At 52.2% G+C, this 21,071-nt stretch overlaps 2 protein-coding genes across 3 annotated transcripts; both read right to left on the bottom strand.

The window, feature by feature from the left end:
* Positions 1-1,047: 1,047 nt before the first annotated feature.
* FECH (ferrochelatase) lies at positions 1,048-11,107 on the bottom strand. The gene is made up of 11 exons (XM_054293338.1): positions 11,031-11,107; positions 8,643-8,748; positions 7,401-7,520; positions 6,937-7,085; positions 4,681-4,815; positions 4,358-4,464; positions 3,586-3,684; positions 3,371-3,478; positions 2,875-3,039; positions 2,418-2,477; positions 1,048-2,167 (listed from the first exon to the last, which is right to left on the bottom strand). The coding sequence occupies exons 1-11, from the start codon at positions 11,077-11,079 to the stop codon at positions 2,033-2,035; spliced, it is 1,233 nt and encodes a 410-aa protein (XP_054149313.1). The 5' UTR covers positions 11,080-11,107; the 3' UTR covers positions 1,048-2,032.
* Positions 11,108-12,726: 1,619 nt separating this feature from the next.
* Positions 12,727-20,410, bottom strand: NARS1 (asparaginyl-tRNA synthetase 1). 2 transcript variants are annotated; one of them, XM_054293330.1, is made up of 15 exons: positions 20,319-20,410; positions 19,643-19,725; positions 19,403-19,468; positions 19,204-19,296; positions 18,941-19,030; positions 18,715-18,793; positions 18,307-18,377; positions 17,968-18,054; positions 16,492-16,713; positions 16,192-16,391; positions 15,898-16,033; positions 15,180-15,293; positions 14,633-14,764; positions 14,223-14,354; positions 12,727-14,086 (listed from the first exon to the last, which is right to left on the bottom strand). In XM_054293330.1, exons 1-15 carry the CDS (start codon positions 20,359-20,361, stop codon positions 13,955-13,957), a joined length of 1,680 nt encoding a protein of 559 aa, XP_054149305.1. In that variant the 5' UTR covers positions 20,362-20,410; the 3' UTR covers positions 12,727-13,954. The 2 variants fall into 2 exon arrangements, with proteins under 2 accessions (XP_054149305.1, XP_054149306.1); XM_054293331.1 differs by having other exon boundaries at positions 19,643-19,722; positions 20,319-20,379.
* Between the last annotated feature and the right edge of the window lie 661 nt (positions 20,411-21,071).

Raw genomic sequence — 21,071 nt, 5'->3', positions numbered from 1 at the left:
TTAAGTACCTTTTATTACTGGGGACAAATGTAATGCCTCAGAATCAGTGCCAGCTAGTATTTACAGGACTCTCTCCAGTATGAAAATGAAAAGCCAACTGTAGTTATAATACCACAAGGTTCATATGATGTTAACCTCTGCTTTCCACACTTGTAAATGTGGTGGTCACAGCCTGGACCACCTGAAGGTCTGCGTTTCCCCCAGCTGTGAGGAAACAGGAGTGGGCAGGAAGATTTGATGTGACAGACCAGACTGCTTTGCACTGATCCCACAGTGTCACGCAGAGAGGTGAAACAGAGGAAGGTCTTTATCAAGGAGAGGTGTAAGGCCAGTGTTCCCAGACATCCTGGACATTTGTGCTCCTTTTGCCTGCCCAGGCAGCGAGCAGAGCCCAGGGGGAGGGAGAGGAGGGAGAAGAGAAGCTCCTGGCTCCCTGCCACTGAAACAGGCACAGGCATGAGGGGTCAAGGAAGACTTTCTGTGGGGAACAGGGTGCTGCAGGAGGTTCTGGCACTGGAGGAATCTCAGCCTGTCTCACCCTGGGAAGCAGGTATGGCAGTGGAGCAAGCAGCTCTCCAGAGGTATTTGGGATTTACAGCACTCCATGGGTGCTCAACACGGGATCCATCCGTTCCTTTGGTACCCCATCCTTAATTCCAACAACAAACCAGAACGGGACAGACCCCTGATACACCACAGGAGGCCTCTTCTCTCTTTAAACAAACACCCTGTTCCCAAAGGACCTGAGGTGCAAACTGCTGAGCAGATCAGCCGGGCTGAGCAGCACAGCATCTGCTTGCCAGCCACCAGCAGTTCCCAGGAACCAGCCTGCAGTGCCCAGGTCTGGCATTTCAGTGCTAAGGACATCAAGTAAACGGGTGCCCAAGGAGGTGCCAGCAGGCTGCCCCACGAAGGGCTCGGTGCCGCGGTCACAGCTTTGCTCCTGCCCCGCAGGCAGGCAGGCAGGCAGGCAGGCAGGAGGGGACCCTGTGCCCCGGGGGGCACACCCGGTGCCAGGGCCCTGCCAGCACGGCCCTGCTGGGCATCTGCAGCGTGAAATCCAAACCACTCTGACCCATCATCTCCGTTTGAACAACAGCAATCAAGCCAGACAATCCTACCTACGGCACTCCATAGGTACCCCACAAAACCACAGTACTGTGGCACAGTAGAAAGCACAGAGTGGATCTATAAACCTCCTGGAGAACAAGCCTGACTTCCTACATTTACTTCACCAAACACAAAAAGCCCTTTTGAAATAAAAATAAGAAGAATTTAAAAACCCATTCTGCTTAACAGATAAGCCAACATGTTTCCACACATGCTCCTGCTAGACTTGAAACACACAGTTTCAATGGAGCAAATTCTCCAGTATTACCCAAGCAGGCTAATTCCTTTCAAATTATGCTCAACAAATACTTTCCTGCAGATAATGAAAATGTTTTTCCTAGAAAATGTAAACAAGTTTTGTGCGTTCTACTATCCCAGCTAAGCTTTCACAGGAAGTTTCCGGCAGGAGAAAACCAAAACAAAACAAAACAAAGCCTTATCTTTATGTCTATAAAAAAAAAAAAGAAAAAAAATATATACACATACACACCTTATTAAAAAGCATTAGAAGTAACCTGATCTCCAAAGTCTCCAAAGCCAGCTGCAAAGTCCCTCTCAGAACAGACAACAGACTGTGCTGGTCACACTGCACCTCAAGCAAAACCAAAATCAGTGCACCTTCAACCTGGCCAAGTTAATAAGCTCCTGACCACCCCGCACACAATAAATCCCTGCATAGAAATAGAAGCTAACTGTAAAAAAGCTGTGTAGGATTTTCAGTGTGTCCTGCTGGGCTCACAATAAGTCCCATCGGGGTCGGATGACAGGAGATCTCCTCACACCTGACAGGATAAATGCCCTGATCTCCCTACTTCCTACAACTCTCCTCAACCGAAGGAAACTCCAGAAGGATGCCCCCAGCCAGGCCGTGCGTGCTGCAGGCCCGCAGCAGCCCTGGGCTGTCCCGAGGGCTGCTGGCTGCTCACAGGGGCTGGCTGCTGAAGAACGCCTTGGTCTCCCGGCACACGGGGTTGACGCACAGCGGGCAGCACAGCGTCAGCTGCCGGGAGCACACCTCGTTGGACTGCAGGTGGGAGCACACCAGGTCTGCCAGGGCCTGCGGGGAGGGGGGAGAGGTCAGAGGGAGCAAATCCAGCTGTGCAATGCCCCCAGCCCAACCCGGGCACCCCGCGTCCCCTCCTGACCAAACCGCACGAACTGCCGCACAAGGAACCCCTCCTATATCAGCTACACGGGGTTCCGTTGCTGCTCTGAAACTCAAAATGCCTTAAAACCACCTGAAAACATCCACACCCAGCAGGAAACACAACTGCAAACCTGTACAGCCACTGCAACATGGCACATACCTTGGAGAAGAGTGGATTTCCATTGAGAGACTCCGCTCTTCTGATGTTTTCAACTCCACACTGAATCAAAAATAAGGAGACAAAAGTTAAATCTGTTCATCTGATCCTTCACTGAGTAGCCTCCAAAATCGTCCCACTTCATTCACCCCAAAATGAATGGATTAAATGCAGTATCACACCAAAAATTACTATGGGGCAACATTACATTGTGTTGTCATCCATTCACTGAATGAATGAAAATGACTCATTGTTTTTGAGCAATATTTGTAATGGTTTAAACACCTAAATCTAGAAAGACAAACTCCCACCTGTTTTGTGGTTAAGCCAGTTCAGGTTAATTTTTGATTTACAGGAAAATAAAGCTAACCCCAAATAATATTGCAAGAAGCAACTACCAAGCAAATTGGAACCCAGGAGAAATAATTTCAGAGCAGGGACCAACCCACAGAGCACTGACCTCGTTGGCCAAAACCTGGGCATACTCGATGTCCAGCTCATACAGAGTCTCAATGTGGTCACTGGTAAATGCTATTGGGACCAGCAGCATGTTCTTCTTTCCTCTCTGGCACAGGCCCTTAATGGTCTCGTCTGTCTGGGGACCAAGCCAGGGCATTGGTCCCACCTGGAACAAAAAGGCAGAAATAAAGGGAAAACACTCATCAAATCACTCTTACAAAGAGCACCCACATTTCCTTAGGCAGCATGACAGAGCAGGTTACGGATGGGATACAAACAGTTATTTTTATTTCCCTGCTTCTGGTTGTACTTCTCACTCTCTCCATTGAATGTTTAATGAAGACACACTTCCCACCATTACATCTCAAAGGAACAGAACCTGGGCTGGCCTGAACAAGACTGAAGAAAATAACCAAAACTGTAAGTAAAGGTGTATTTTTTCCAGTCCAGCGAGACCCTGCACAGGCTTTACCTGCTCAGCTCCCCCGAGCACTTACCTTGGACTGCCACACCAGCCTGTAAGGGTTGGAGTAGTTGAGCTTCTCCATGACCCTCTGGACAGTAGCTCCCACTTCCTGAGGGTAGGGATCACCACGGTTCACCACCTGCACCCAAGCACAGCACGCCTTTGGCACGGTGAACACCCTGGGAAGGACCAGGCCTGCCTGGCACTCCCACTCTGTGTGCCCACACCCTGCCCTGGGTAACTCACAGACATGGGCAGCGAGTGGGCTGAGAAGAGGATGACCACCTCTTTCCTTTTGTCTGGTGGGAACAGGTTCAGCTCCTTCTGGATGTGATCGGCAAAGCACTGCTCAGGGAAACACAAACAAAGCCCTGAGTGGGGAGCACTGCAGGCATCCCTGCTCTCAGAGATGCACACAGGCAGCTCCCATGTCCTGCTGCCTTGGGCACTCCCAAATTCCCCCAGTGTGCACCACACTCAGTGTGTCAGGAGTCACCAGCACAGGCAGCTCCACCCCGCCTGCCCTCGGTGCTTTCTCACCCGCTCAGCACACCACAGAAACTGCAAACCCCCCCAAAACCTCCCTCATGAAGACCAAAGAGCCATTTTCTCTGGAAAGAGAGCAGCACGAAGGCTTCCCTTCACTGCTCCTGCCACAGCCAGGAATTACCCTGTGCTGCCAGACGGGAAAAACCGACACAATCTGTGTGTGTGCTGGCCGCAGAGCTGCTCTGAGCAGGAATTTGGACTAATGGCCTGCAGAGGTTCCTTCCAGCCACCACCATTAGGGTAACATCCCCAGCTTTTAAAACAGGAGGTGCACAGTGGTTGCTTTCACACATTATCCTGCCAAAGCATGGGGCATGAAATAACTCTCCTCCTGTAATTTCAGACATGATAGACAAGACCCATTTCATCACACAGCTAAAGTGCACCCTCAGACTGAAGCCTTCCTGTTATCCTCCCTCAGTATTTGTTTCTATGTTTTAAAAGAAAATGTGTAACTTCAGATCCACACCTGAATGAGAAGGGGATGTGTGGGCCATCGGTCAATTATGCTCCACTTCATCTTGGGCTTCTCCCCTCTCTGGTTATAGTAGCGATAAATGGCATTTAAACTGCTTCCTGAAACAGAGAATTCACAACACACGTTCAGCCAGGCCACCAGCAAGCTGTCAGACTGGAACAGCTCGGCAGCAAGCTATAATCATATTTTAAAATGCTGCCTAATTAAAACCCAGCCGTAAATCAGAGCTGAGAGTCCCCAGTGGGAACAATTACACCCCAGCTCACACAGCACAGCAGGCTGGCCAGAGGCTGCCCCACACGCCCAGGGCTCACCTGTGGTGGAGCAGCTGTACTGGGGGTACTGGGTGAAGGCGATGGCCCTCTGGATGCCGTCCCTCTCCATCTGCTCCACGGCCTCCTCGGTCAGCGGGTGCACGTAGCGGAACCCGATGTAGTACTTGTGAGGGGCTGCCACACAGAGCAGGGCAGGGACAGGGAGAGTCACAGAAACACATTGTTACAGTCACACACACGGAACAGCGGGCTGGACTGCTGAAATTAGCCTGCTGGTATTTTCTGGCTGCTTTGGTAAAGCTCTGTCATGTAAGCACATTTCTGGTCCTCACTGGGCTGTGATTAGAATTTAGAAGTGATTTATAGTATGGTTTGTTTCTGCAGGAACATCACTAGCCTGCTTCTCCTGCACTTAGCAGAGGCACAGTTCCCAGCCTGGACAGAGCCCCGGTGCCTCACATGGCAAGTCCTGATTTTAAGGACATAAAGGTAAAACAGTGTCACTAGCAGAAGCTAAATGAACACCCCGATGCCCTCACAGCTCCAGCTGCCCTCCCTGCCCTGCACGCCTGCTCTGATGGCACCCATGCCCCTGTGTGAATCAGGGACACGTGCTCTCCCATCCTGATTTTGGAGGGCTTTCATAAAAAGCTGCATGGCTTTAACACCTAATTCTGGCAGAAATGTGATTCTCCCTGAGCACATCTCAGGTTCCTCCATTTTTTATCTCCAATCTTTTGGGTGCCAGCTTTGGGAGCATGGCTTGGTTAGGGACGGGAAGCAAGCAGGGGAGGTTTGCTGTTTTGTTTTTTTAAGTGGAGGACAGAGGTTCTTAGGAGAACAAAAGCAAAGTTTCTTTGTCAGGGTTTCCGGGTCAGTGGCTCTGAACTAACATTTATCAGGTTTCTGAAGGAAGCAGATGTCCCGTGCTTGGGCTCCACTCCGTACACTCGTGCAGGATTCAGAAACAGGTTTAGTCAGCCCCAGCTCTCTGCAGGAGGCAGGGGAGCTCCCAGCTGGGAGCAGCAGCAAATAAAGACCCAAATTCAGGAGCCCTTGAGCCAGTAACCCCATTAACATCTCTCAATGGCACTAAAGACAGCAGTCTGACTGACCACAGCAGGGACTGGAGGAGTTTAACCTGGGAAAGCACATTTTGGGAAGAACAGGGCCAGCCTGGAAGCAATGCCCTCCCAGTGCCAGGTTTTGTCCAGGGCATGGGCAGCAAAGAGAGCTGTTGGTGTCTGGACACAGGCTGTTTAAATAATAGTGCTCTGCACATTCTATTGTTAAACTGCAGCTGCTGTCAAGTCAAAAAGGAGCCTCCAGAGGACTTATCAGGTGGGAGAGGTGCCCAGAGAAGGGTGTGACTGCACAGAGAGTGGTCACCAAACAAAAGCAAGTGGGAGCGGGACACTGGGAAAAGCAGATAAACCTTCCAAGCCTTATCTGCAGAACCTGCTGCAAGGCTGACCCTTCAGGGCTCCTGCTCCACGAGCACTCCTGCCTCGGATGACACAGCAGGCCTCAGGCTCTGACTGCACCTGCAGGGACCACAGCTCAAACTGATGCTACCTGGCACAGTGGCACAGGCTGTCCCATGCCAGCCATCCCTGCTGGGAGGGATTCTGTGACACAGAGACAGGGCAAGGAGGCTGTACTCATGTCTGAAGGTTTTCCATCACGAAGGACTGGCAAAGAGAGCCTCTCCTTCCCTGCCAGCCAAGCTGTCCAGCCTTATCTCCTGCAGTGTCCCTGCGTGGGGCTCGCTGCTATCGCTCAGCCTGCCCTGCACTGCCCATCTGCAAAGCCTTGTCTTTGCTCCAGCTGTGCTCCTCTCAGCCCTGCAGCAGCGGCTGACAACAGCACTCTGAACCCCCCCTCCCACGCCCACCTTGGTGCTCACATGAAATACATTCCCCTTTCCTCCCCTCTAGGCCTCAGCCACTTGTCCTCAGTGCAGGCCTCCTCAGGCCCAAGCAGGGCTCACAGGGCAAGGCACGCTGCCTGGCAGTGCCACACACCGAGGGACACTCCTGGCACCTGAAAACAACACACTTAGTCTGCCACAGCCATCTTCCCATGGTCACAGGAGAGACAGAGGTGGCCCCCCGAGCCCAGCCTTCCATAAAACCTCACAATGGACGGAATCCCTCCTGCACTGTCTTTGCCATGGGATTTCCCAGCAGGGAGGGAACGCACACCGCCCCACGAGGAAACCAGGCAGCCAAAGCTGCTTTGCAGCAAACAGTCCAGAGAACAGAAGCAGCCCGCGGGGGCCGAGCAGAGCAGTACCAGTGCCAGGAGACATGCTGTCCAGCAGCTTCACCATGCCCTCTCCCTGCAGCGCCGTCCACTTCTTGATGGGGGAGCCGCCGCCGATGCGGCTGTACTGCTCCTGGATCTTGGGCGTGCGGCGCCGGGCGATCAGCGGGGCCAGCTTGCTGCAGGGGAGAGGCGCGTGTTACCAGACAGCCCGAGCTCCCTCCCGAGCTCTGCCCTGCAGCCTTGGCCTGGCAATCTCTGCCAAATGCAGCACGGCTTGTGCGGTGCTCTGCTCCACCCCCCTTCCCACACCTCGGCCCGCAGCTAACAGAGAACAGCCACGGCTGGCCCAACCCAGAGGGCTCCAGCACTGTCCCCTGCCCTGGCGGCTCCCAGCAGGAAGCACTCTCGGGGAGTGCTGCCCTCCACAGAAGTAAATATTTACAGCAACACCCAACACCGCCTGTACCACAGCAGATCCCAGTGCTCCTCACTTCTGAACGGGAAGGGTCATCAGATCCCTGTCCAGGAAGAGACGCAGCAGGAAATCGTGGACGTCGTCCAGCCGCTCCGGGCCTCCCATGTTCAACATCAAGATCCCTGTCTTAGGTTTCCTAGGGAAGCAAGAGAGATTCCAAATCCTAGTGACCCACTGCTTGTATTTTTATTACAATGACAAAACAACCAGCTCATCCTCCCACATCTCCCTTTGGCAAAGGCAGCTCCTATCCCAAGGCTCCTCCTGCTTATGTAAACACTTGCACTAGGAACAGGAATGGCCAGACACAAGTATCTACATGATCTTTGCTTTTTTAAAAGGAAACCACTTTGTAACACAGACTTTAGCTGGAAACACACTAAGAAAGCTGTCTCACAGCTGCTGGCTCTAAGGGAGGTTATAAAACAGGGTCTCAGCTGTGCATTCCAACCAAACCAAGCAGCAGCTTCCCCGCAAAGCAAATGAACCACTCACACAAGTCTTTGTCTTCATTACTGTGGGGACACATCTCATCTCCTGCAGCAGTGACAGCAACAAGGAGCCTTTGTACACACCAATTCATTGCAGGGCCAGTTGTGTTTGGGTTGGGTTTTTCCAGAATGAATTTTCTATCTGGGTGCAGGTCTGGCACACTGTTGTAAGGATAGGGTCCCACAGGGCACAGCAGCACAGATGGTGGCATCAGCATTTACAGAATGGGTGAGAGTTGTGATCAGCAGCCAATTTCCCCATGGAATTGTTTCCCCTGCCCAAGGGAGCCCAGAGACCAGTCTCTCAGCTCCCCAGCAGATGGTTCAGGTTGCACAGGGAGCTTTGCCCTTTTGTTAAGGCCAAAGTCTCACAACAGGGCACTGAGAGGAGCCCAGACCTGCCCCAATGTTTCAGGACCTCAGCTTCCATTCCCTTTCTGCTGGAGTGCGTATCAGAAGGAATGAGACCCAGGAAGCAGGATGACAATGAACAATGATGACAATGAATGTCCCTGCACTGCTCCTGCAGCACCTCGGGCCTGACAAGAGCCTGGCTCAGGGGCTGTGCAGGAGCAGGGCTGTCCCTGCCCAGCAGGGTGAGTGCAGGCAGGCAGATAGACAATCACACACACACAGAGCAGCCCAGCCCGGCTATCGGGACAGGCAGGGCCCGCACACACACACAGGGCACACACACCTCATACACACCCACAGGGCACCCACACACACCTCATACACACCCACACACCACACACACACAGACCCACCGCTCCTGGGGCTGCTCCCGCGGCCGGGCGCTCTCCGTCACCGCCGCCGCCGTGGCCTGGCCTCTCCATCGCAGCGGCACCCGCAGCTGGCTGCAGCTCCTCAGCACTGCAGAGAGACACAGCCTGTCAGTGCTGATCCCCTGGCACAGCACACAAACCCCCCAGCCCTGTCAGTGCTGATCCCCCCGGCACAGCACACACACCCCCCAGCCCTGTCAGTGCTGATCCCCTGGCACAGCACACAAACCCCCCAGCACGGGCAGATCCCCCCGGCACAGCACACAAACCCCCCAGCACACCGAAACCCAAAGCAAAGCCTTGCTCATCTGTGAGTTCCAATCATAACTCCAAAACACCTGGTAGAAACAAGGGGCTGACCCTGAGGAATAAGCGTCAGACTGTGTCACTCCTCCTGTGGGTCAGACACACCTGGGCTAATCCCAGACAGGACAGGATTTCCACACCGTGTCGACAATGCAGGTTAGACATCTGCTCCTGTTTGAATGCTGAGCAGCAGCTCCAGACTCCATGTACAAGTCTGCACACATCCCCCTCCCTCTCCAGCTCCCCTGGAGCCCCTTTAGCCACTGGAAAGGGCTCTGAGCTCTCCCTGGATCCTTCTTTTCTCCACACTAAACACCCCCAGCTCTCCCAGGCTGGCTCCAGAGCAGAGGGGCTCCAGCCCTGGAGCATCTCCATGGCTTTCTCTGGACTCACTCCAGCATCTCCTTATTCAGCCCTGAAGCTAAACACAACAAGATTATCCTTAAGGCTCCTTCCAACCCATATTCCATACAGCTCCATACAATTCCATGCTGCTTACAGCCTGCCTTTTCAAAGGCACACTTCATTCTCCTCGGGAGTTCATCGTCATTACAGGGTATTCTTTTAGCACAGAAATAGTGTGAATTGCTCATGGTGAAAAAAAAAAATAAGGTTAAATTCTGCATCCCCGTCTCTCCGGCAATTGTTCAGTGCGACATTTCCCCTGTCAGACCACGGGAGCTCAGCAGCAATTCAGCCCCAACAGCACAGAGCTTCTCAGCAGCCGACCCACCCGCTGGGAAGAGCATCTTACAGCTCACAGCTCTCTAATAACCTCCTGAACAGATGCTGAACGGCCTCAAAACCTGCTGAAATCAATGGCAACAAAACGCATCCTGCAAATCCAGCCTCTTACTCGGGATCATGAGTGCCTAGCCATGGATGCCTGCATCTGCACTGATACAAAAGGCTGCAAACTAAAGAACTTCAAGCATCGCTGATGCCTGAAAGGTCCTTTTCAAATAATCATTTTTTACTTCCAGTTCTGGGGTTATTGCTTTCTGAGGCGCTGGCACTATATGCCAGTTATAGAGAACAATAAAAAGAGAAGTTTCAATGGCTGCATTGATACTTCTGCACTGTAAGAACTCTTGTTCTTGGCCCAGAGGGTGGCTGGGCACCGACCAGGCTCCCCAGGGCATGGTCAGCGCCCCGAGGCTGCCAGAGCTCCAGGAGCGCTTGGATAACGCTCTCAGGCACAGGGTGGCATTGCTGGGTGTCCGGGGCAGGGCCAGGAGCTGAATCAATGACCAGGAGTCCCTGCCAACCCAGGACACCCTGCAAGAGTCTGACTTAGGCTGAGGTTTAGGCACGTTTCCACCTGCATCGTGAAGGACACAGCGCAGAGTGAGACGTGCAACGAGTACGATCCCAGCTTGATGGAGCATCGATAAAAGTGCTCTTTCACATGTTTTAAAAGCGGCACTACGGTATCAAAGTCTAAAGCGAGTATCGGGGTGGGTAAGCCCAAAGTGCCTCCGGGCAGGGACACAGCGAGCGCTGCGCGGGCGGAGGGCAGCGCTGAGCCGGGGCTCACAGCCCGCACCGGCCGGCAGCATCTCGGCACCAAGCCCTTCAGACAGACGGGAGAGCGGCTGTTTCAGAGCGCGGTTCCGCGGCGGGCACCAGACAGAGCCGCATAGAAAAGCGGCTGTTTCAGAGCGCGGTTCCGCGGCGGGCACCAGACAGAGCCGCACAGAAAAGCCGCACGGGAGAGCGGCGGGGCTGCGGCCGGGGCCGGGGCGCGCTGGCCTCGGCCGGACAGAGCCCTGCGGGCTGCCCGCGGAGACCTCGCGCCCGCGGCCCCCTCAGCGCAGCGGGGGGACGCCGCCATCACCGCGCGCAGCGCCGCGAAGCCCTCCCGCAGCCCCGGTAAGCCCGCCGGCCCCGCCGGCCCCAGCGCCGTCAGCGTTATGAAAGGCGCCTCTCGGGCGTTGTGTAACGCGGTGCCGCCGGTGCCGCGGCGCTCCCGCCCGCGCAGCGCCCGCGGTGTCCCGCCGGCCCTCAGGCCGCCCGCCGCCCCCGGCCCCCGTTCCCGCCATCGCGCGGCGCCCTCACACTCACAGTGACGCGCGGCAGCGGCGGCAGCGGCAGCCATCTTGGCCGCTCGCATTCCCTCAGACAGCCCCGCCGCCACCGCCCCTCGCCTCACACCGCCCCCGGCACCGCCCCGGCCCCGCCTCGGCACCGCCTCGGCACCCGCGCGGCCCAGGGGGCGGGCCGGGGACCGCAGGCGGCGGGCCCGGGGCGGGTGTCCCGCAGGGGGCGCTGCCCCGGCTCCCCTCAGTAGCCCCTGCGGAGTCCTACGGAATAAAGGCGAGTGATCCCTGGTTTGAAGTGACGCTCTAAACTGCAAAACTTTTTAAAACTGCAAAATCTTCTAAAAAGAGATTTAAAATGTTATTGTAAAAAATGCAGGGGGTTTTCTCAGCGGGCGCCGTATGAGAGACGAGAGTTCGGCTGTGCGTCCCTCAGACACAAGTGTGCAGGAGCACACTTAACTTCCATTCCTCCATTCCCAGTAGAAACTGAGGCACTGGAAAAGGCTGCCCAGGGAGATGGTGGAGTCACCATCCCTGGAGGTGTTTAAAAAGCATCTGGATCTGGCACTGGATGATGCGGTTTAGTGGTTTAGGAATTCCAAAGGTAGTGCTAAGTTGGTGGTTGGACTTGATGATTCTATGATAAGGATACTGCAATTGAAACACAGAGGAACAAACACCACAGCACTTATCTTGCACATGTGGGTGGCCTGCATCCCACATCTCAGCAGGCCAAGGGCAGAGCCAGCTCTCGGTGCCAAAGGCTGGCAGCACCACGTGCTCCTCAAAAGTGCCCTACAAAGCAGGGCCAGGTAAACTTTAACACAGGTAAACATAAAATAGTGCATGTCAGGAGTGGTAATCTAATCAAAGCTAAAGCACAATCATCCCAAAGCTGCCAGGGACATGGCTGAAAGGTCCTGAAACCAGTACTGCCAGCCCAGTATACCAGTTCCTAATCCAATTACCAATCTCACATTCTGGAGATACTGTGAAGGAAAATGAAAGTGAGGATGAGATCCAAGTTCTGATTACACATTTTTTCTCTTCTGCAGGCTTGTTTTCCCTGTCTAATAAAAATAAAGGTTCTCCTGTGTTCCAAAGAGCTGCAGCATCTTTCCCAGATCCCAGCCCACCTCTCTGCACCAGCTGTGAGCGAATTGCACAGCAGTCTCTGGTAAGTTCCACAGCATCTTTCATCTGGTCACCTTTTAAGCTCCTTATCTGATCTGCCTCTTCCATGAGCACTTCTTAAGTCCTCAGGCCTTCCTCTAGCAGCTCCCCTGATAAGGAGGCCTTTAACCTTTATAAAGCAGCTCAGCCCTGTCAGGTTTAAGGACTGAGAACTCATCCCAAACATGGGATGTTTTCCTGACACTCCTGCCTTCCCATCACTTCAGGCACTAAAAGGAAAGTATTTTATAAAGTCTTTACCTGGTGCCAGAAGTCCAGGCTGCTCCCTCCAGCACTGCTGCCTTAGTCAGCACCACATTGATTCTCTCCAGCACATTTCACTGGGCAGCTGAGGTGGTCCCTCCAAATTAGAAAAAAATCATGCTTTTAAGTTAATTAGTGGGGATTTTGTTTACAAAGGGAAAAAAAGCTCATGCCAGTTCTCGGGGTACATTTACTGCACTTGGGTAAGCGGGTTTTTGTCCACACTGTATCAAGCAGCAAGCTCCACAGACTCAGTAAAAGGAACAGGCATTCAAATACTGTCTTGCACACCAGCTTCTGTTGCCATAATTTATTGGTTGCTGATTTAGACCAGTTTATATAACATGCAAGATGAAGAAAACCAATCACTTATTACAAAAATGTGGGTATCCACAGCTCAACAATTCCAGGAGTGAACGGCAAATGCAGCCCAAGTCTCAGTGCAGGTGGCAAATGATGCACCTACCTTTTTCATCTCTCTGGTAAAGGAATTGCTTTATGACTAGAAACGATAGCGATGACTGAACACATGAAGTATTTCATTACCCCTATCTGATAAGTTCATTACAGCCAGGGGAGCTGCTCAGCTGCAGTAGCACAAGGGAACAGGGAGCTGCTCTATGAACACATCTCAGCATGACATGGGAAAGCCCTGCTGGCACTACAGCCTGAAAACCCAACGTGTTTCAGTTGCTATTGCTCGGGGTCTCAGTCAGTCACTCCTGGCTGCACACAGGGAGCAAAGGCACCACAACCCCCGTGCCCAGGAGCCACCAGACACGTGCAGCTGGGCGTGCATGGACCCACGGCAGCTCCACCCACAGCCTGGGGAAGGGGAGCAAAGCCTGCCTCACCAGCCTCAGCACCGCTGAGCAATAATAAATAATCTGAAAGAACCCCAAAGCCCCAGCCCACCCCTCTCACAGTGGAGTCCAGTGCACTGTACTCACACCCTGCTACCGAATCAACTCAGAGAACCCCCATTAAAATCAGCAGGAACTAAAAACGTGCAGTGCCCAAGGAACTTATTCCTGTTTTTATCCTTTGTTCGTGCCTCTCCATACTGTTCTCACAGGGCACTCTGAGGGAATTTCAGGAGCTTGAACGCCTGACATCCCCAACAAGAAACCCCAAGAGAAAGGAGATTAAAATGAAAGCAAATTTAAAAATAAAATGATCAAATGCCCAGCATATTTTAAGTCACAGAAATTAAAAGCAGAAGTGTATCTTGTTTTCTAAATGACAACTTATCAGGATCTTTGCTTTGTGATGACTCAAGAGCATAAATGCACCTAAACAATTTTTCTAAGGCTTTTTCCAGTTAATTACTAGTATATTGTTTTAAAAAAGAGGTTTTGGGTTTTTTTCCTTTTCACATCCTAAACTGGTATTTGGATTAGCAACAGGTTGCAGGAAGTCTTGTTGTAGACAGGCTGTAGTACAGCAGCGTGTATCATTCTTGCCCAAGCATCGGCTGCTCAGTTTTCCAGGAGTTCTTCCCAAGGATGGCTAAGGTTTGCAGCGCTGCACAAAGCGTGGATAGAGACAGACATCTCGGATGTGGTGTCTGTTCAGGATCCAGGTCAGGAACCGCTCCAATCCCAAACCGTATCCTCCGTGAGGGCACGTACCATATTTTCTCTGTGAAATCCAGGGAGTGATATTACACATTTTCTAGTAAGTTGCAGTAACACCATCAGAAACAAAGCAGCCAAGCCCTGTAGGAGGGGAGAAGCCCCAGGTGGGGTCTGAGCCCAGCACAGGGTGCTGTACTGACCTGATCCGTGTACCAGTAGTAGGGCGTGGGATCGATGCCCTCTCTCTTGTAGCCCTCGAGCAGCTCCTCGCTGTCCCAGATGCGCATGGAACCGCCCACGATCTCGCCCACATTGGGCATCAGCACATCCACCTGCAGGGCACCACAGCACGGCCCACTTACAGCTGAGCCACCACAGAGGGCACCAGACAGCCCTGCCAAGGCACCCGCAACAAAACCCGGCAGGGATTCTCCAAGGGATTCCTGCAGCATTCATGCCCTCACACATCCCCATGCTCCAAGCTACCCCAGACAGCCCTGCCAAGGCACCTGCAGAAAAACCCGGCAGGGATTCCCCAAGGGGTTCCTGCAGCACTCGTGCCCTCACACCAAGCATGCTCCAAGCTACCCCAGCAGGTTAAAGGACTCACAGACTCGGTGAGGCGCGAGTCGTCGCTGCAGCGCTGCATGTAGAAGGACTTGATCTCTGCAGGGAAGCGGCACAGCAGGATGGGCTCGTTAATGGTGTCTGTCATCAGCCTCTCGGGAGCTTCGGGAATGTCCTAGGGTCAGAGCAGGCTTTATTCTTATTCAGCACCACAACTACGCCCACACACAAATCCCATGTGAAGCGGGCATGAAATGAGACAGTTTCACACTGCACATGTCCACACTTTCTTCCTAATTACCTAAACTCTTAAAACTTATTTTAGAAGAAATAAAAACCCACATGTCTGGGAAAAGAAAAATCTGTTCCATTAAAATCTAAGTCTCTCTAATATATGGGACAGAAAACCAAGGGGAAAAAAAATCCTGGCTATGCTGTCAAGTTCTCCTGAGCTCCTTCAAACAACTGTCTCACATGCTGGAGAAATGTGGCCAGGGAATTGATGGCAGGTGACAACACAGGCTTCTATCCCAGTGCCGAAGGTCATCAGATCAAAGCCCAACCCACAGCTGCATCCCTAGATGCCATACCTCCCCAAACTCATAGTAAGTGCCATCTTCCTTCTTCACATCGTGCTCCTTGAGCCACTCGATGGCTTCAGCATAGTTCATGCGTCGGAAGGGACGCTTGGGGGGCTGGAAACCCTGGGGATAAGAGCAAACACAGGTGCAGGAGCACCATTTTAAAAGGGATACTTTTCTAGCTGATCAGCACATCCATAACCTTTCCCAGCTCCCATGCCATCAAATTATCACTTAAATGAACAAATTAAGCTCAGTACTACAAAGCTAGAACCAAACACAACCATCTCAAGCCCAGTAAATCTCATAGATCACATGGGAGGAAAGATAAGGAAGTATTTCCAGAGCTTTAGGCTCATATTCCAGGGGAGGAACTGAAACACCACTTGTTTCATTGCTCCCTCATGCTCCATCAGCAAGCACCAGCCGGTCAATACCTATCTCTGGGATGGAGGGTTTTATTCCACTGGCACAGCACATGCTTCCACAAATCCTGGCACACTGCTGGCTTCTGGAGCACACTAGCAGGGAACATCTTCCCCCACAGTTCCCTGCTTTGGTCTCTACCAGCCTTGCAGTTTTTTCATTCTTATTATGTTTAATATTCTTCTTGGCCTTACAAATAGCAAGTAAGCTCACTGCCATGCCCTGCATTTCCCAAAGGAATGTGCTGAGTAGGAAAGGCTTAAGGTCCTATTTTCTTGGCTGTTCCCATTGCTGTGCCTACCGGGTTGAGGTCGTACAGTAAGCTCGCTGTAGGTGATTTCAAGACTCTGTCTACAACATCACACACCAAGTTCTCCAGACGGTCCAACAAATCCTCAAAACTTATGAAAGGACATTCAGCTTCGATGTGAGTGTACCTGGAACAAAACCACACCACTGCAAAGTCACGTACCAGCAACGCATCTTCAGCTATGAAACAAACTCATCTAAAAAACCCACAACCCAAACCCCTTTTACTCCCACACCATAAAGGAAATCTAGCTGTTTAAAAAGAAACAAGGACAACTGTCCATACTCTGCCAAGTGCCTGCGGGTCCTGGACTGCTCAGCTCTGTAGGACTGAGCAATGCAGAAGACATCTCCCAGAGCTGGCAGGCAGGTCTCCAGGTAGAGCTGGGATGACTGGGTCAGGTATGCCTCTTCACCAAAGTAATCCAGCTTGAACAGGGTGGAGCCTCCCTCCACCTGCGTCTGCACCAAGGTAGGTGGTGTGACCTAGGAGAAGAGGGCTGTCACTGCTTGAGTGAAGAACTGAGCACACGGATGGGTCAGGGCACCAGAGCAGTCACCTGCTGACCAGGGAACACACACTTACTTCATAGTATCCGTTGGCAAAGAAGTGATCCCTGAAGGCCTGCACGACCATGGAGCGCACCTTGAAGATTTTGGACATGTTCTCACCTCGAATCATCATGTGCCTGTTGTTGAGCTGCACGTCCACCTCGGAGTCCTCGTTGAGCAGATTGTCAGCCCCTCCTGCCGGGGCCAGGCCGATGAGCTCCCAGTAATCACAGCTCAGCTCGTGGCCTCCTGGAGCCTGCCAGTGGGAGAGAAACCAACACTGGGGGAAAAGTCCCCTGCTTGCCCCTTTTCACAAGGGCTTGGAGTGACGGGACAAGGGGGAATGGCTTCCTACAGACTGAGGGCAGGGTAGATGGGATATCAGGAATTCTTCTCTGTGCACAGGGTGGGCAGGGCCTGGCACAGGGTGCCCAGAGCAGCTGTGGCTGCCTCACCCTTGGCAGTGTCCAAGGCCAGGCTGGATGTGGCTTGGAACACTCTGGGATGGTGTGAGGTGTCCCTGCCACGGCAGCGGTGGCACTGGATGGGCCGTAAGGTCCCTCCACAGTCCGTGACCGCGTTCTGCTCTCACTGGCGCCCCCGTGTGGTCACGGCCGCCTTCCACCCCGACAAGTGGCATTTGCAGTTCAACCCTTAAGTTCAGCTAAAACCATTTTATACACTGCCATTTTCAGAGTAGAAATGCAGATTTTCAAAGGCTAACCCATAGATTCTTACCAAAATGTGATAGTGGAGGCTCACATTACCTAACCTTGGGTCAAGCCTACAAACACATCTCTTTTACTGAGATGCGAAAAATTCTTAGCCTCACAAAACAAAAACTGAATAAACCTGATGTGAAAAAATTCTTAGCCTCACAAAATAAAAACTGAATAAACCCCACGGCAGCGGTGGCACTGGAGGGCCTTAAGGCCCCGCCACCCAAACAGCGTGACCGCGTTCTGCTCTCACTGGCGCCCCCGTGTGGTCACAGCCGCCCTCCACCCCGACAAGTGGCATTTGCAGCTCAACCTCTAAATTGAACTAAAATTATTTTATTCACTAAAATTTTCAGGGTATAAATGCAGATTTTCAAAGGCTAACCCACAGATTTTTACCAAGACGTGAGAGTGGAGGCTCACATTACCTAACCTCGGGTCGAGCCTACAAACACACCTCAGTAAAAGAGATGTGAAAAAATTCTTAGCCTCACAAAATAAAAACTGAATAAACCTGTTAAGGAAAGTGAAACCATGCCATTTACTTAACATAGCTCTCCATGTTATAGTCTAGGAGTTGTCTATCAGTGGAAAATCGTTTCAGGCAGAAGCAGAACAGTCCCACAGTTCACCTGTCTCACATTGGACAGCACAGCTTTGGGAGCTCTGTTCTTTCTCTAGCCCTAATTCCCTCTGGAATAATGCAATGATTCCTCCCACCTCTGCCTGTGCCTCCCTCAGGACACCAGGGACCCATGAGGGAGAAGGAGAAGCCTGAGGAGCTCCTGTACCTGCTTGCCCTGGGGCAGGAGGTTCAGCGTGCCGTACACCACCACGCTGCTCTCCGTGGACAGCACCAGCCCGTTGTAGCACTGGCACTGGAGCGAGACAGACAGAGGCACAGGTGAGCAAGATTTTATTCCTCACTGTCCCACAGCATCCACTGGAGTCACTCATTAGCACACAGTCACTTCTGAACAGCTCTCACACTGACAAACTGCAGTGACATACAATTTAACAGTAACACAACTGAGTCAGTAGGCTGAGGAGAACATAACATTTACGTAACAGAACACCAGATGAGGTACGAACTATTAAATTCATGACACAACACAATCATCACAACTTACCAGCTCATCAGAAAGGACACACTGAAGAAACCCTGTGCCATCTCTCAAGACAATGAACATCAGATTTTTTCCTAGTTAAAAAGAGAAGGGATTTGGTTTCACTATGAGCAGTTGCTGCTTAGTTCCTCATTTGGCAGGACTAGCTTAAAACACAGAAGTTAAAGAAATTCTGCAGGACTAGCCTCCAAACTGAAAATCCCATAAGATTTGAACTAAGAAATGTGTGTATGTCCACACATTAGGGGCAACTGTCAGTGTTGTGGTGATCATTGAGATCAACCAAAGAAGGCACCTGACTGGTTTAAAATTTGAGGCCAGGTGCTGTCAGACTCATTCTGTGTCCAAATTTTGAAGGCCACTGTCCTTGTTCTATCTCCCTGCACGGGCTTAACCATGCTTGTGCTTTACCTTGCCTCCGTAACCTGTGGATCCAGCCAAAAATCTTCACTCTCTGCCCCCTGTACGCCTCCAGAGCATTGATTTTCACCTGGGAGGCAGGGAATAAAAGCCATTAAATAGGGGAGTGGTTCACCACCTCTTAGAGTTCATCCAGACCCCCCCAGAGCAGCACAATCTCCGTGCTGGCCAGACGCCCTAGCACAGACCACGTGCCAAGGCACGGGATCATACTCACACACTTGGGCTCTGGAAGACTGGGATCATTCTTGATAACAACCTTCTTGGCTTCCTCCAGGTTCTTCTCTCTTCTCAAGAGATCTTCTGCCTGGTTGGAATAAAATTACTTATTAAATAGCTGTAACCAGGCCAGTTGTAAATAACATGTGAAACAACAGCACCCGTAAGGAACAACCTGCCGCTTTTTTGGAGGGGCAGGAATGATGATGACACTGTAACATTTTTGGAAAACAACGGTGCTCTGCTCCTTTTGAAACCTACCTCCTTCTTCTCCTTAGCTTCATTTTTCATCTGCTCCCTGTGCCAGAGCTTTTTGACATTCTTCATCTGTGATTTGGAAATGATGGCCCATCTCTAAAGAATTCAAGGAGAGAGCAAGAGACAGCAGATTATACTGTGTCCCTTCACACCAAGGTGCAGAAAACAATTCCCACTAGGAAACCCTTCAATGCCACAGCACCTCATTTTCTTTTTGGGAATCCACATAAATTGTAGGAAATGGCTCTTTTCCTGCTGTCATCAATGCCTAAAAAGGGGGAAAAATAACCAAAGTGAACCAAAATCATCCTTATAGAGCCTGAGCAGGCACCTTGCTCCTGCTCAGGTTGCAAAAACAGGTATGAAACATTTAAAAATACAAGGGCCATCACTTGCCCCAGAACACACTGCCAAACAAAGCACAAGTGTTTTCCACACTCACCTTCAACACGGTCTTGAATGGTTTCTTTTGTGTTCCATCACCAGTAGAGTCATTGCCCTCTCGTTCAGACACGTACAGCTCTTCTGGGATACATGACAAATACGGGAAATTACTCAAAAAAAATTATGAGAAAGAAAATGGGCACACACGGATGTGTCCCTGGTCACTGCAGGGGGCTGGAAGAAGTGATCGTTAAAGGCCTCTTCCAACCCAACCGTTTCTATTATACCAAATCTTGCTGGTTATCAGCAGTGGTAAACCTTCAAATGCACCACCTGGTCAGTCAAGATAAGAACTAGATCCTATATTCATTTAAAAAACCAATCGATGCAGCGCGTTCGCTAAAATCTCAAGGGTTCCCGAGGTACCGAACCCTCGGGAGCCACCGGCTGCACACGGGGACCCAGAAGGAGCAGCCCTTCCTTCCGAAAGGGCACAGCTTTGAGCAGGTAAGCAGGGCACGGGGCCTGGGGGGACCAGCCAGGACCCGAAGCGAGAAGCGCAGCGACCGCTCCCGTGCCCGGGGAGGGCCCGGCCCGGCCCGGCGCTGCGGCCGCTCCCGGTGCGCCCCCAGCGCAGCGCTGCGGGCCCGGCCCGCCGGGGCACGGCACGGGCGGGGCTGCGAGGGATGGGGATGGGAACCGGGGTGCGGGGACCGAGCCCCCCGGGCTCTCACCGAGGGCCAACGCCGCCGTCCTGCCCAGCACGTCCCCCGCCATGGCCGCGGCGCAGGAACTGCATCACGGGCGGGCTGAGCCAACGCGCCGCCGCCTTGCGTCAGCCGGCGCCGCCCTTCCGCCCCTCGCCTTCCGCGCTCGGGCGGGACGGACCCGCCGCTCCTCCCCGCCCGGGGCTGACACGTCGGCACGGGCCGGGCTAACCCCCGCACTCACGGCAAGGAAGTGCGCTATCGCAGATTTATTTGCGTTACACTTTTGAAATGTACATTCCATTGAATGAGAGCTGTAGGGCATAACTGTTACTATAGAACCATTTCAATAATTAGCTTTTAGTGCGGGAGGGGGAAGTAGATAAAAGTGAAACATTCAAACACCTCGATAAAACCATTTCAATAATTAGCTTTTAGTTCGGGAGGGGGAAGTAGATAAAAGTGAAACATTCAAACACCTCAACTCCAGTAAAGAATGTGCAAATGTAAAGAGACCGATAAAATCACTTTTTACACTGTAAGAACTGAGGCACCAGCAACTGAAATACATTCCAATGAAAGTGACCGATTTCTAGTTATCCATCACTGACTGTCCAGAACTGAAATGAATAGCTTGTGCCAGCTCCAGGGGCAGCTTCCTGAGCTGAGATCTATGCTGATTCCCAATCCAATCTGACACGGGCAGGAGTTCATCACCAAAGACATCCCAGCTCAGCTGTGACAGCTCCGATGGGAGCATCCAGAGCCCTCTCCAGGGCC

The sequence above is a fragment of the Melozone crissalis genome, unplaced genomic scaffold (genome assembly GCF_028551555.1).
Source record: "Melozone crissalis strain CALT ecotype California unplaced genomic scaffold, PUWL_Pcris_2 ptg000136l_1, whole genome shotgun sequence".
NCBI classification, from domain to species: Eukaryota; Metazoa; Chordata; class Aves; order Passeriformes; family Passerellidae; genus Melozone; species Melozone crissalis.
This window is presented reverse-complemented; position numbering and strand designations above follow the sequence as displayed.